This window comes from Netta rufina, assembly GCF_964035555.1.
Source record: "Netta rufina genome assembly, chromosome: 19".
Classification (NCBI taxonomy): domain Eukaryota; kingdom Metazoa; phylum Chordata; class Aves; order Anseriformes; family Anatidae; genus Netta; species Netta rufina.
This window is the reverse complement of record NC_140143.1, coordinates 8,688,725-8,703,172: the sequence shown is the minus strand read 5'-3', so window position 1 is coordinate 8,703,172 and position 14,448 is coordinate 8,688,725. Positions and strand designations below refer to the sequence as shown.

The window sequence follows — 14,448 nt, the reverse complement described above, 5'->3', positions numbered from 1 at the left end:
CACGGCTGCGCCGCGCGGAGCCCGGCGCCGAAGGCCCCCTCTGTTGCTATGGCAACGGGGCTGCCCCACGCAGTGCCTGACCCCAAATGTTTCGCCTCCCCTCAGTCTTGGGGTCCCCCCCCCCCCAGTTCCAGCCCCAAAGATCGCCCCCGCCCTCCCCCAGCTCACGTTAGCCAAAAAAGTAAAAACCCTGAGGGCTGGAGACCTCCGCCCCGCTGTGGGAAAGGGCTTCAGGCTCTGCTCATAAACAATTTGTTATTAAATTCAGCGTTATGTCCCCAAACGGGTGTTATTTATTGTTTGTTCTCTCGCCCCCCCCTTTCTGCCCTCAGCAGCGTGCTGAGGGGACGCAGCCAGCTCCTCAGGCTGACAGAGGCGATGTGTTGTAGGGTGCTTTCGTCAGGGTCTGCAGGAAGAACTGCTCGTCCTCCAGGAAATCGCGGTCCTGAGGAGAGAGGGGCAAGGCTCAGGAGCTGGCAGGGGGCTAGCAGGAGGGGAGGACATCACAAAAACACAGTGTGGGAGAGCCAGCAGGGATGGGGTGAAGGGAGAAACACCGCCGAGCCAGGGGTGCTATGGAGGAACGCGAAACAAGAAGCAAGGATCCACTTCTGGGATCGCTCCTCTGGGTGCCCACGGCTTCTGTGAGCCCTCCCAGCCCAGCCCAGCGATGATTTTAGAGCCACCCGTCCTGTGGCGTCACCCAGCCCTGCTCCCTGCCAGCTGGCTTGAAGCCCCTTCCAGCCCGCTCACCTGCTGGGCCCTGTGCTTCAGCAGCAGCAGTTTGGCGTAGAGCTCCGCGGGGCTGGTCGTGCCTGCACTCCTGTGCCCGGGGAATGTTCGAGCAGGAGGTGGAAAGCCTGCAATGAGAGCCCGAGGGTACAGCCCCGTTGCCATTAGAGAAAGACAAATGGAGGCAATGAAGCATCCCTTTTTTGCTGCCTGAATGTCCCCGTAGTGGAGTCGTCCTGAATCTCTGAGCACAAATGGGCTTTAGCCCACCCGCCTCTCCCTTCCCGACCCCTTCTGCTCCCTCTTGGCATTGCCCTGGCTCACAGAGCTCAACTGAGCTCCTTCAGAGGATACGGGGGGGCAACACCAAACCTGATCTGATGTTCATATGAAGGGGAGCTAAACAGCCCCCAGGAGCACCCCAAGACTCCCGAGATGTGAAATAAAAGCACAGCTGCCCCTCCCATCAGCCTTACTCAGCACGCCGGAGAGGCCCTTGGTGGGGGCACGGAGGTCCTGGTCTGTGGGCAGCAGCAGCGTGGGGTTGCTGGGCAGCTCCTCGCGCAGCTGCTCGAGCTGCCTCCTCTGGTGAGCCATGCTCAGCCGCTCCTGCCCCAGCCCCAGGAGAAAAGGAGAGAGGTCGGTGGCAAGGTTCAGGCCCTGGGGATGGCAGCCCCAGTCCGAAAAGGGAAGGTGATGAGGAGTTACCTGCTGCAGCTGCTGTTCCTGCTGCTTCAGCTGCTCCAGGTGCTGCTGCATGAGCTGCAGCCGGGTCTGGTGCTCGGATTCCAGCCTGCACGCCTCCCGCAGGGCTTGCTCCCCTTCCTCGTACTTCTGGGATGAGAGCTGCAAGGAACAGAGGATGGGGACAGGGCTCCTTGTTTTGTGCATCCCCTCATTCCCCTCCCAGGACAGGAGTAGGATGCACGGCCTCAGGAGGGGTGTGATGCCCCAGCTTTGCTGCCAGCCCATGTGCAGCTGTGCAACGCAGCTCGGGGGCTCCACTGACCTTGTTCATGCTTTTGATCTCCTCCTCCCGCTGCCGGATGCGCAGCGCAGCCCCTTTCACCTTCTCCTTCTCCAGCCTCAGCTCGTGCCAGGCCTCATCTAGCAGCTCCCTGTCCCTCGCCAGCTGCTCCTCCCTGGCCTTCAGCTCACGGCCCCGTATCTTCAGCTCTGCCTGCTCCTGGGATGGGCGTGGGGGCAACCGATGTGTTACCAGACCTGTCCTGGACACTTTTTCCCTGTCTTTCTGAATGACGGGAGAAGTCTGCCCCTGTTAAACAACTTGTGTGCACCAGACCTGGGGTGCAGAGCAACACCAAGCAGTGCCCTCATCCATCCACCCGTGGGGACCAAGGAGCTGGGATTGTGTACGCACACACACACTCCTTCCCTGGAAAGGAAGGAGCCCCTCACCATGTCGCACACCCTAAAACACGCTCAAGGCATGTCAGTTTGTCAGCAGGAGAATTATCCAGCTCCATGGTTATTTACCACCACAGTGGCAGCCATTAGAAACACAGCTCTGGCACACCCTGCACATCCCCTCTGAACAGCCCCAAGAGAGAGCAGAACTGGCTCTGGATGCATCCCCATGGTACGGTGAGGTTTGGCTTAACCCATCACAGCTGCCTCCTCTCACCCGACTTGGATCTTACAGCAGAGGAGCCTGGTCTGGCTGCCCCAAACTCCTCCCAGGCAAAGGGGAGAGGCAGATGGGACCGATGTCAATCTGCATTGACACCTACAACCAGCTGGCAAGAGCTGCCCTTGGAAGAGCCCGATTCTCACCACCAGACCCAGGGGGATGCCTCCATCCCCTCCATCCTAAACACGAGAAGCAAGCTCTGAACCTTTCCCCGTGACCCCGTGGGGGAGCCCAGCTGCCTGCCAGGCAGCGCTGGGTGCCACGGGAAGGGACTCTGGGGCCGTACCTTGGCCAGGCTCATGATGGTGCCCTCTCTCTGGGAGTCCATCTGCAGGGCTCGGTCTATATCGCGCTCCATCCGCTCCTTGCTCAGCTGCTGCTGGGTGTGGAATTCGGCCCACTCCACTGCCAGCTTCCGGCGCTCCTCTGAGCACTTCTGCATCACCGACTTCTGCTCCTCCAGCAAAGCGCTCTGGAGAGCATCAGAAGAGGCAGAGAGACAGCACTAAGTCCCCCAGCCACAGGATTTTCTCCTTTAACCCATCCCTGCAGATAAATTCCATGTAATATCTACAGGCTGGTCCAATCCAGGGTGCTCAGTGTGAACCCTGCACAGAGCTCTGGCCCCTCGTATCCACATGCCAGGCCGTTGTTCTGACTGAGATTCACTGCGAGACCGAGAGTGGGATGGAGGAGGTGGAGGGGAGAGCAGGGATGCTGCAGCCAAGCACCCGTCTCTTTCATCCACCACACCACGGTGCAGCCCCAGGCAGACTCGTGAGATGTGAAAAACACCCGGAGATGCCTGCCCCACCTCACCTTCGCCCTCTCCAGCTCCGCTCGCTCCATGGAGAGCTGCTGGGTCATCACTCGCCGCTGCTCCTCCAGCGAGTGCTGCAGCGATTCCACCTTGGATTGCTCTGCTGTCGCCCTCCACCGCTCCTGGTCCAGGCACAGGGGAGAGACAGGTGCCACTCACAGGCTCCAAAACCAAGGGTCTCCAACGGGAGAGGCATCATCCATCCTCCCCGTACCCAGAGGGCGTGACATGCGCTCACCTGCTCCAGCAGCCGAGTCTGCTCGCTCAGCCTGGCCTCCATTTTGGCAATCACCTCCTGGAGTCGGCTCCGCTCCTCCTCCATGTCCCTCTGCTGCTGCGACAGCCTGTCCTGGAGCACTGCGGAGAGGCAGCAGCAGCGCTGTGAGCTGAGGTGTCCAACGACCAAGGCAGGCAGAGCTTTGCCAGCCGGGGCTCCCACCCTCTGGCTGAGTCAGGACAACACTCCCCATTTTCTGGGGGGACCTCGCAGCCGTTTCAGCCCAGGAGAAGGGCAGCCGTACCCCTGAGCTGCTCGTCCCGCTGCCGCGCCCCCATGGCCAGCTCCTGGGAGGTGGTGTGGTGCGTGGCCTCCACCTTGTGCGAGAGGTTATGCAGGTCGCTGGAGAACTTCTCCATCTGCTCAATGACACCGTTCAGAGACCTGCGGAGAGGAGCGCCTGTGGGACACGCTTCATGGCACCCCGGTGGAGAAGGGCTTTTGTGGCTGTAGGGCAGGGAACTGAGCAGCCAGGGCTCAGCGGGGGGCTGTGAGAGCGGGGATCGGTACCTGGTGTGCGAAGTGGCGCTGGTCACCGCGTCGATCTCCTGGTCTTTCAGCCGCTTCAGCCGCTGGAGCTGCTCTTCATGGTCTTTGCGCATCTCCTGGACAGACGACCTGCAGGGCACGGAGGAAGGAGCCCATGAGGGGCTGCTGCAAACTGCTGCTCCCTGTGGTGGGCACAGCTGGGATGGGCTACATCTGGGGGTCGCAGGTTACTTTGCTGAAAACTGTTCTCTCATAAACTGTGTAGACAACAGTGACTTAGGGACCTGAATAAAAGGGGTTTGGGGAAGATAAAATGCTAGATTCTCCTTTCAAAATACACTGCTTTTCACTCTGAAATGATACCTACTGCCAGATCTCCCTCTGCCCATCCATGAAGCAAATCCCATTCCCAAGGCCACCAAGCTGCCCCCAACCCAGCGCTTCTGGAGCCAGATTTTCCCTTTCACTGTGTCCCCAAACCACTCCCCAGACAGAGGAAGACTGGACTAGCACCGTGTGCGCGCCACGCTCACCTCTGCAGCTCTCGCAGCCGCTCCAGCTCCCGTGCACTCTGCTGCTCCAGCGTGGCCACACGCTGCTGGTGCTGTGCCACCAGCTCTGCCCGGGCCCGCTCTGCGTCCTGGCTCTGCGACAGCAGCTGAGCTGCCAGCTGCTCCTTCTCCCGCCGCAGCCTCTCCTCTCGCTGCCCGTAAGTCTCCTCCACCACCTTCATCTGGCTCCTGCCCGGACACCCAGACGGGGGTCAGGGTGAGGAAGAAATGCTGCTCTCGTGGCGTTACCCGGTGCTCTCCACCCGAAGTGCACGTGGGGATTTCGTGAGCGGATTGGTGTCACTGCATGCAGGGAAACTGAGGCACGGGGCACTTTGCTTGCTCTGGTCTGAGCCCTGAACTCTCCCACTCCCAGCCAGTGAGGTACCCTGGCTGGGGACACGCTGGCAGTGGGACTGGTCCCTCCTGTCACCCACAGGACAGGGCTGGTGAGCGCAGACCCTCACCTTGGCTCACCTGTGGGTCCCCACCTGGCCAAAACTGATGTGGCTCTGTGCTTGCCCACCTCGGGACAGATTTGGGAAGCAGCCCAGCCCTCCCACAGCAGGGAAAGAGGACAGAGCTACAGACAAGGTCACAACACGGGGGACAGCTGTGGGCAAGAGCCCGGTACCTGTGTGCTCTCTCGAGGAGATCCAGGTCCTCCTGGTGCCGCTGCTTGAGACTCTCCAGCAACATTTGGTGCTGCGTCCGCTCCAGCTCCAGCATCCGGACCTGGGGGGCACCCAGGGCAGAAGGTCCTGGTGCTGCCCTGGGTACAGAGTTCCCAAAGCACCACCAGGCAGCTGAAGGCATCCCCGGACTGGGAGGTTTCTCTCCTCTCCCCTGCCATCCTGATGCCATTTGGAGCAGATCCGGCTCCTCTCCTCCCACGGGGTTATTTGTGCTCCCCCAAGGACCACTTGTTTTTTTTGATTTGTGCCCCCCAGGTGAGGCAATGGGGCTCACCTGGCTCTCCAGCTCCACCACACGGGCCTGGGCGCTGAGCAGTGTTGCCTGACAGCCCGTCACATCCTGATAGACCTGCGCTGCTGGAGCTCCTGGCCTCCTCTCGTGCAGGGGGCCTTGGGCTGGGAACTCAGCCTGTGGAAACAGAGAGAGAAGACCAAGACCCTTAGGATCAGGAGCTTTGCAGTATGGCCATCAGTTCCCGAGGGAAAGAACCTGGCCTCACCTGCAGCTGTGGGGCAGCCTGAAGGGGTGCCCTGGGGGTGGGAACCTGCAGAGACACACGGATGCTGTCAGGGAGGTAAAGCCTGGCTCTGGGGTGAATCCATCCCCAATGATTCCTCTTCTACCCTTCTCCAGCCCAAACCCATCGCTGTTCTGGGTCTCCTCTCCCCAGGTAAATGTAGCAGCCCCCATCCAGACACGAGCACACGAGGCTCTTCCTTGCTGGGGGCAGAGTTTGGGTGCTGCACCTCTAGGTACGGTCTCACCAGACCCACCTGAGCAAGTGGGGCAGGGCCCAGCACCTCCTGAGTTGCTGGGGATGCTGCTGCAGGGCCTGAAAGGATAAAAAAATCATCTTTTGGACACGGCAATGGAATCCATCCCCTTCCAGGAGGATGAGGGTCCAAGTCTCTCAGGCAGAGAAGGGTCCTGCTCTGCTCCAGCAGCTGACCCTGGGGACAGAGCCAGCCCAAATTGGATCCGGCTGCTGCCCAAACTGAGCCACCACGTGAAACACACCGTTGGCACTGGCATCTCTTGGGGAATCTCCCTTTGCAGGCTCTGACGGGTGAGCTGAAGCTTGTGTCGCAGTGCTGAGCCACGGGACCGGGTGCCTGCATGGACACAGACACGTGGGAATGATGCACAGCAGTGTCACAGCTCGGGGAAGAAGTGCACGGGTGTTATTTTTTGAAGTTTAAAGCTTGGCTGTTCCACTGTGAGCAAATAACCAGCCAAAGGTCCTTCAGAGCTGCCTTCCCTCCCTGTTACAGGGGTCTCAGACCAAACTGACCACTGCTGGCCACCGCCTCTCCCCTTTCCCCCATCTCCCTTGGCTGCTTTCTGCAGGCCACTTCTCTCAGGATGCCCGAAATGCGAAGGAAGCCTCACCCAGAGCTGTCTGCGCTCGCTGCCTTGTCCTGCAGGGCAGCTGCCTGCGTTGGTGGGGGTGCTCCTGCGGTGGTGGTTGGCTGGCTGCAAGCAAAAAGCATCATATGTGGCAGAACCGAGCAGATTATGAAAACCAAGATCCTTTTCCCCAGTGCTTCACAGGTGAAAGCCTCCATCCCACCCAGCTGTGGCAGGATTCATAATTTTGGTGGCAGTTAAAGACACCCCAAAATCTCTATCACCTGCGTTCCTCCTCACTGCATCCAACCGCTTCCCCTGGGCAGCACATCCCTGCCCAAAACACATCTGTTTGTCTGCACAGTGCCTCAGAGTCCCACTTGAATGGCACAAGTCTAAATCCATGCAAAACCCCAACCAGAGGAGGTGGTTTGCCTGGAACTAAGAGGAGTGAAGGGAGGAACAAGGAGCACAGGGTGGGCCCTGGGGATGCGCTGATCCAGGGCAGCTCCAAAGAACCCAGGGCAGCACGTGAAATCTTGGCTGCAACTGGAAAAAGAAGGGTCCAGAGATGGGATAGGCTGTGGCCTGGATCACTGGGGTCTTGCATTATTACCCCAACCTGAGATGAGAAAGTGCTTAAAATTAATTCCTTAAATCCCAGACAAGGTTTTCTGAGGTCCTGCTGGAGCAGCAACGCATGGAACAAACAGGAGACGCTGATTATGCCCTTACCTGGAGGGAGGGTGGGGGTCTGTTTTTTTGCTTGGGGTCTCCAGGGGCGCAGCACCTCTCTCCTGGGCCTTTGCCTGTGCTTGGGCTTTCTTGCGAGACAAAGCAGCACTCAGCCAGTTCTCCTCTTCCCCACAGGTGGGTTTAGGGGCTTCTCCCTCCGTGGCCGGGAGCTGGCGGGAGCTCAGCACAGGACTGGCTTTAGCTGGCGATGGTGGCTCCGAATCCATAAAATCCTCATCCTTCAGGCCCAGCCAGTCACCCCCAGCCCTGCTGGCCCGCACGGGGCTCTGGCTGGCTGCAGGAGCTTTGGAGCGTGAGTCCGGTTTCGGTTCACTGAGGTTCTCAGCTGAAAACCTGCCGTAAGGAGATGGAGCTGCATGCCTGCCTGCAAGGGGACCCTGCCCACATGGCTGGGAGTTGGAGCTACAGAAGCACACGGAGCACAATACCTCACAGACTGCCTCCTTGACGGCCGGCCCTCGGGCGTGGAGGCCACTGTGGGCTGGTAGGCTCCAAAGAGAAATTCCTCCTCGTCCCAGCCCTCTTCCTTCTCTGTTCAGACAAGCAGGCTTGAGTCAGTGCCCAGAGGAGCAGCCAGCTGCAAAGACACCAGCCCACCTCCTCCTCCTCCCCTGCAATTCCCACTGGGATCGCTGCCTCTGGGAAAACACTGCTGGAAACATCCTCCCCAGAAACCTGTGAGCAGCACGCTTCCCACTGCGGCTGGGAAAAGGATCTTTATTAGGAATCAGCCCACGCCCAAACGTGACTGAGTTACTCAGTAGATTACCAATCATCACCTGAGCTGCAGCAACTGTGCAAACGCTCTCAGTCTGCCTCCAGGCCATATTAACATTTTACATTAGCCACCTTCCCCGTGGGGCTGACAGAAAGCTCATTAGTAACCCTACTCACCACTGCAAAAAGGGTGCTTGCCCTGCAAGGGCATTAGAAATCCATCTTGCTATCCCAAGCCAACACCATCACCTCTTTGGACCATCCCAGCATCCCTGGCTGTGCTCACCTGGCTGCTTTTGGTACTTCTTATCCAGTTTGAACTCCTTGCTTTCTCCCGTGCCTGGCCGCTCCAGGATTTTGGCGACAGAGCCTCTTCCCAGTAACTCATCCAGCTTGGAGCGGGCTGGACGCACCTCCTCCCTGTTAAGGGCACAGCAGCAGATGGGTTTCTTCAAGAAGCAGGGCCATTCCAGAATACACAACCTTGCCAGGGCGTCCTGACTCTTGTCTGAAATGAGGCTGCTCCTGCTCCGTTCTGGGACCCAAGGGCAGAAGCTCTGAAGTGCTGCAGCATTCCCCACCCGCCTTTCAGCAGCTGCCACTGAGCGTGGAGGCACCATCTCACATCCAAGCTGTCCCCAGCTTTACTCCCACTGTATTTTCATTGCCCACGAATGTCTCCTTACTCTTCTGCCTTCTTTCCCTGCTTCTGGTCTCCTTTTGGGCTGTTACCAAATCCCAGCGCATCCATCAGGTCATCACCATCATCTTCAAACATGAGCTCCTCCCTCCTCCGGACCGGGGCTGCCGTGTGAAGGGGTGTCTGGGGTGGGGGTGGCTCTGGGGGTGGGATCACAGACAGAAGGAAGTTTGATCAGGGTTTAAAAAAACAAAAACATGGAAAATACAGGAAATCAAAGCAGCCCTGTCTACCCTTTTCTCTCAGTCACCTTTAAATAGTGCTTCTCTGTGACCAAAGCCCACAGCAAGTGACAAATTGGCAGTGCACTCCTTCCTGGTCTGTGGCCACACATCTATTGATGGGACAACACTGGGTTTTGTGAACATGAGGTTTCTGGCTCACACCAGATTTTTAGCTTTGCAAGTTTCTGACCAGGTAATTCTGCCTCCCCACAAATGAGTCCTTACACCACGAGTGCGCCCTAGACCTTGCCCTAACCCACCAGGGGCTGTTTGTGCCCCTCTCTGCAGCAGAGCAGATTTATTGAGGTGCAGGGGGGATTCTAGGGGACTATCAGATCCATTAACATCCCTACTGCAGGAACAAGAGGGATGGCAACTAAACACAGCCACCGTACGCCTGGATCCAACCCGGAGGTGCCCTGAACAGGCTTTGGCTTGGGTGGCAGTGCTCACAGCCACCTCAACTCTGACCCAGTAAACTTGTTCTCAGTTGGCAAGGCACGACAAAGGTTGAACGAGGCCGTGTGTAAGATCTGAACCTCTGTTCCCAGAAAGGAAAGGCCAGTGCTGTAACCTATGGCACACTGGAAATATCAAGCCCTCGGTGAGCTGTACTACAACTAACCCCGCCACAAAGCTGCTCTATAACTGACCATGCTGGTTAACACCAGATGGAACTAGGCGGCCTTCAATTTTATCAGTTTGGACCTCACACAAACCAGTCCAAGTTGCTGATATGAATACAAAAAGGATGTGTTGAGCATGCCTACTTACCTTTGTCTTTGCTCGGTTCTGTTTTTTTCACAGGGGCACTTTCACAGCCTCTTGGAGCTGGTTTCTTGGGAGCATCCTGCTCCTCATCAGATAACAGCCCAGCTAAAGGATCGTCTAAATCTGGGAATTACCCCGTAGGGTCAGGAAAGGAGAGTAGTAACAGCAACAAGGAAACAAACAAAAAATAACAAACTCATCGCTACTTAGAAGAACAATTCTGCATCAAGCCATGCACTACCCCCACCAGGAGCACATGGGACAAGAGACCAGTTTTGCTCAAAGCCACAACTGCAGATACTGCAGGGATATGATGACAGTATCCCTGAATTTTAAACATTCAGTGACTGTATTTCTGTTCATTTTTTCCATGTTTTCTTTCTCCTAGAAGAAAACAACCTAAGATGTGGGCACTTGAACACTTGGACACTGTTCAGGCAAAGAAAAAAAGGAGAAGAAAGCCCTCCCATCAGCTTCACCTAAAGCCCACTGGGCTTAGTGATTTTAACTGTGCTTTAACCAAGATCTGACTTGGACAATCAGATCTCATCTGTACCAGGAAACCTCTTCTCCAGCCTCGTCTTTGGAAGTTGGATGGAATCCCTCTCTGATACAAGGGTGTCTGAGTGTAACAGACAGTCACTAAACAGCAAAGCACACAGGAAAACACAATTGCAAAGAGATGCCCTCAGGAATCACTTTCCAGTCCTGGAGAAGGCCTAGAAGTGCTCCCGTTCCCACCTTACAGATGGGAACTCCAGCAGCAGAGACTGGCACTGTATTTTTTTTTTCCCTCTAGTCACTTTTGCAGAATTAGATCTGCAGCAGAATCATAGGAGTGAAGGGCTCTGTATCTCATTAATCAGCCAAGCCTCCACTTTACAGCAGAGGCCAGCTATGGGCAAAGGGCAAGGACAGGGTTCTCAGTTCTCGCCAGGCACCTGTGAGGTGAAGTGAAGTGAGATCCTACCTTCAAAGTTAAATTTCTTATACGGTCGGGAAGCAGGTGGGGATGAGAGTGGCTTCTTTTCCGTCACAGGTGCAGCCTCTCCTAGAAAGAGAGACCACAGCTCACTCAGGGCAGTGCAGATACAGGTGCCCCTGCCCTATCCCAGCTGAAGGTCACTTCTTGCAGCAGCCCCCTAAAAGCACATGTTGTGACAGACATTGGCCCTGTGACCCTGTGGGGTGGGAACATCTCTAGAGGAGCCTCCTTGCAGAAAAGAAGAAAAGTGCCTCAGAAAGAGGACAGTTTGGGGACCGGTGTATCTTAAATGCAACCCCTCTGGCTCTCCTTCCAGGCTGATCAAGCAGATCCCACCAGAAACACTTTGCAAGGCACCAGGGAACCACTAAATGGCATTTGGCCCGCAGCTGCAGCATGGCTGTCATCACTGCTGGTGTAGTGATGTTATCACAGCACGACAAGAGGCTGGGACAGGGATCTCCCAAGGGACAACACACAGCCAGAGTAACGCTCTGTCTGTGACAGCCCCAAAAGGAACCAGAAGAAAGGAATTTGGGGAACAAATAAACTTTTTTTTTTTTGCTATCTAGCATCTAAATACCCCTTATTTATTTGCAATCAGGCTGTGAAAAGAAGAGCAGAGCTTCCCTTTATACCTTTCTCAGGAGCTGGCACCTTCCCTGAAGTTTTTACTGCTCCTTCCGAGGAGTCACATTTCCCAGGGCCTTTTGTGGCTGCCTTCCCTGGCCCAGAACTGGGTTTTGGTATTCCCAGGAGATCAGCTTCCATGTCATCCATGTCCTGGAAAGCAACAGGGTGAGGATGGCAGCAGGGTGAGCAATTGCCAGGCCATCACAAGGACCGTGCCTCAGGGAAATGAGCAGGACAGCTGGTGCTGGAGGCTGTGACACGTGGGGCTGAGATGATGGGTACTTTGATGGGTACTTGTGCACTTACCTTCAGGGTTTGCAGCACAGCTTGTGGGTCTGCATCGGAGACACTGGATCCCTGCATGCCAGAGAGGGGAGAGATCAGTTCAGAAACTCCTCACCCCAGAAGAAGCAGCCTGGTGTTCAGGACCCCCATCATCTGCATCTACCAGAGACCTGGGTAAACTGCTCCAGCACTCAGAGCCCTGGTTCTCCTCAGTTTATGAGGAAACATGTTTAATTCCTCCTGGTGCATTCCTTACTGGAAACCCCCTGTGCCTTGATGCCTTTACTCACATCCTGCTGTCCCTGGGAGAAGTGTCAGGAATATTGCTTTGGGTTAGGGTCCACCTCATCCAGGGCACCTGGAAGCCCATCATCCACCCACTCCCCTGCCCCATCTTCCCAACCCCGCTGAGGGGTCACCTCTTCAGCCAAACTTCAAGGTTCCTCCCTGATATCCCACTGCTGACTTGGACGGGGCAATGCTAGGGGAAAACTCGGCCCAGCTCACCTCCAGCTCTCAGGATACCCAGTCTCTCAAAATCTGGGGCTCACCTCTGCAGCTTCCACGTCCTCTGCAGGGAGTTTGCTGAAGAAATCATCCTCCAGAAAGGACCTGTGACACAAGCCTAGGGGTTAGCAGCACATGTGAGCTGGGGAAAAAGGCTAAAAACAGCACTAGGAATGAAGTAGTAGTGCTGGGACTGCTATGTTTAAGCAAACAACTGCTGTAATAGAGATTTACAGGCCTGGGGGTACTCAGCTCTTGCTGGAAAGCTTCAGGCTCTGGGTTCTCAGCTCTCAAAGCCATCACAGACAACTCCTTCTCATGTAATTGCTACTGGGGCAGGGAGTGAGGCAGAGGAGACAAGGACAGGGCAGGTCAGAAGGACGTGGGGAGTGCAGAGAGCTCTGCAAATGGGAGAGGCTGTGTTTGGAAGGTACTCACTTCTTGCTGGCCTGCAAGCTGGTGCCCCGGGCTCTCCCACTGCTGACAATGGCTGGCTGGGAAGGTTTAGCAGATTTAACAGGGACTTCGTCTGGAAATAAGACAGGGAGAGATTAGGGTGACAGACACAGGCACTCCAAAGGGGAATTTGCTGTCACCTAATGGGTCAAGAGGCTTTGAAATGGATACGCTTCACTCTGCATTCCCCAAGCCGATGTCCAACCCTGTTCAATGGCCTCTGGGAAGCTGCACTCAGCTCTGCTCCCTGCTTCATCCCCCCTCACAACTGGAGCTCCCTTGGAGAGCAGTGGCTCCTGCACCACCACCTCCTGTTCCCAGGAAGGAACAGGATGAGGATGCCACCCTTCCAGCTGCAGAGAAGATGCACTTTACCATCGTATCCCAGGAGGTCACCCAACACGTCATCAATGGAGCCTAGAACGAGACAAATTACAGGAGCTGAGGCAGGTGGGCTCACCAAGCAGGTGTAGAAAAGCTCCCTATTTCAGCAGGCTTGCTCTTTTGAAATCCCCCAGAATAAAGGCTTGATTTCAAGCATCATCAGGCCCTCCTTGCCAGCCTAGAGGGAATTGCCAGGACCATGACTCAGTTCAATATTTTATACATGTATGATTTAGCTTCAGTTAGCCCAAAATGCTATTTTATCTTTATCAAGCATACCAGCTGCTTTCCATTCAGCTAGTCACTGGCCACAAGCAGCACTTAATCTGTGAGCCTCTGGGCAACTCAAAAGCATCACAGTATTCAAGGCTGCAGGAGGCCTCTAAACAAGGCCTTGGGGAACAGCTGTGGGAAGAACTAAAGTAAATGCTTATGTTCTCTGGACCTGGAAAAGTCTCCAAGAGAGGGAATTTATGATCACAATAAACCAATCCACTCAATCTGAGAGGCAGGTGAGCATCGCTGGTTCAGGAAGAGTATAATACCCTGAGCAGTAGCCTTCAGGCATGGATCATAAGTTATTTCAGTAGCCACGACTGCTGCCTGATCCTAGTGTCCCCCATCTGCTCTGTTCCATGTATTCCTAGCAGATCAAAGCACCTACAGACAGTGAAAGGAGAACACAAATGCATACATACCTCTTAAACTTTTCTTGGATTTTGTAGCCTATGGAGAAAGACAAATTCCCTTGTTACAAAATGAAGCAGATCTCACCTGGATTTTCCCCAAAACACACTAAAGCCATTGGCAGGTTCTCCAAAGAACCCCTTAAGCAGTAACGAAGCCCTCCTCCTGCCCATGCTGTTTGGGAAACAGCACACGAAATGCTGGGGAACGGCAGATACTTATAACTTCTGAGAGAGCCCAGCGAGCACACAAGCTGGGCAGAAGCCTCTAGTCCCTGGGACCACTTCTGCCTCCACACAGCGATGCCAGAGCATCGAATTTGGATTTCCCAGGCCTGCGTTGTACCCTATCACACTCACCATGGCAGAAATTCTGCTTTCCCTCGCTGTGACAGGTCTGGTTATACATCCAAGCTGCACCTCGCAGGGGGTCTAACACCACTGCTCACCTCCACACCAACCTCCCACCTGCGGCAAGAGGCAGATTTCTTGGTTTGCGTTCACAGCTGGCTGCGTCTCAGTTAAACAGACCTCCCTCTCCTGCCTGGGTCCTCTCTACAGCCTGCCAGACACCCCCTGTGCTGCTCGGACCTCTCGAAGCCACGCAAAACAAGGCTTAATGCGAGTTCAGTTAAAAAACGGAAAAATGGTGTGAGCGGTACGAAGGGAGCCGGCAGGTCTCACACCGGGACCCCCCTCAGCGACCTCCGTGCCCCCCGGGGCCGGGGCAGCCGCTGCCCGCCCGCCCCTCAGCGCCCCCAGCCCCGGGCCCGCCCCGCGC

At 55.9% G+C, this 14,448-nt stretch overlaps 1 protein-coding gene across 3 annotated transcripts; it reads right to left on the bottom strand.

The window, feature by feature from the left end:
- Window positions 1-270: 270 nt before the first annotated feature.
- Window positions 271-14,448, bottom strand: FBF1 (Fas binding factor 1). Of its 3 annotated transcripts, XM_084298589.1 has the most exons (30): window positions 14,028-14,448; window positions 13,680-13,707; window positions 12,973-13,014; window positions 12,580-12,670; window positions 12,186-12,246; window positions 11,656-11,706; window positions 11,355-11,499; window positions 10,702-10,782; window positions 9,735-9,854; window positions 8,723-8,876; window positions 8,323-8,456; window positions 7,748-7,850; window positions 7,299-7,652; window positions 6,606-6,689; window positions 6,234-6,328; window positions 5,990-6,048; window positions 5,716-5,760; window positions 5,490-5,624; window positions 5,155-5,255; window positions 4,503-4,709; window positions 3,991-4,098; window positions 3,725-3,864; window positions 3,442-3,560; window positions 3,203-3,325; window positions 2,670-2,855; window positions 1,742-1,918; window positions 1,441-1,578; window positions 1,209-1,341; window positions 754-860; window positions 271-445 (listed from the first exon to the last, which is right to left on the bottom strand). In XM_084298589.1, the coding sequence occupies exons 1-30, from the start codon at window positions 14,028-14,030 to the stop codon at window positions 362-364; spliced, it is 3,408 nt and encodes a 1,135-aa protein (XP_084154715.1). In that variant the 5' UTR covers window positions 14,031-14,448; the 3' UTR covers window positions 271-361. The 3 variants fall into 3 exon arrangements, with proteins under 3 accessions (XP_084154715.1, XP_084154717.1, XP_084154716.1); XM_084298591.1 differs by lacking the exons at window positions 13,680-13,707; window positions 14,028-14,448 and adding an exon at window positions 12,380-12,471 and having other exon boundaries at window positions 12,973-13,016; XM_084298590.1 differs by lacking the exons at window positions 13,680-13,707; window positions 14,028-14,448 and adding an exon at window positions 12,380-12,468 and having other exon boundaries at window positions 12,973-13,016.

Excerpts from the sequence above, each read along its gene's own strand:
- FBF1 (XM_084298589.1), bottom strand. Across the intron at positions 8,457-8,722 it reads CAGGGAAAGAAGGCAGAAGA|GGAGGAGGTGCGTCCAGCCC; the intron begins GTAAGGAGACAT and ends TGCCCTTAACAG. Across the intron at positions 5,761-5,989 it reads GCCCTGCCCCACTTGCTCAG|GTTCCCACCCCCAGGGCACC; the intron begins GTGGGTCTGGTG and ends GTGTCTCTGCAG.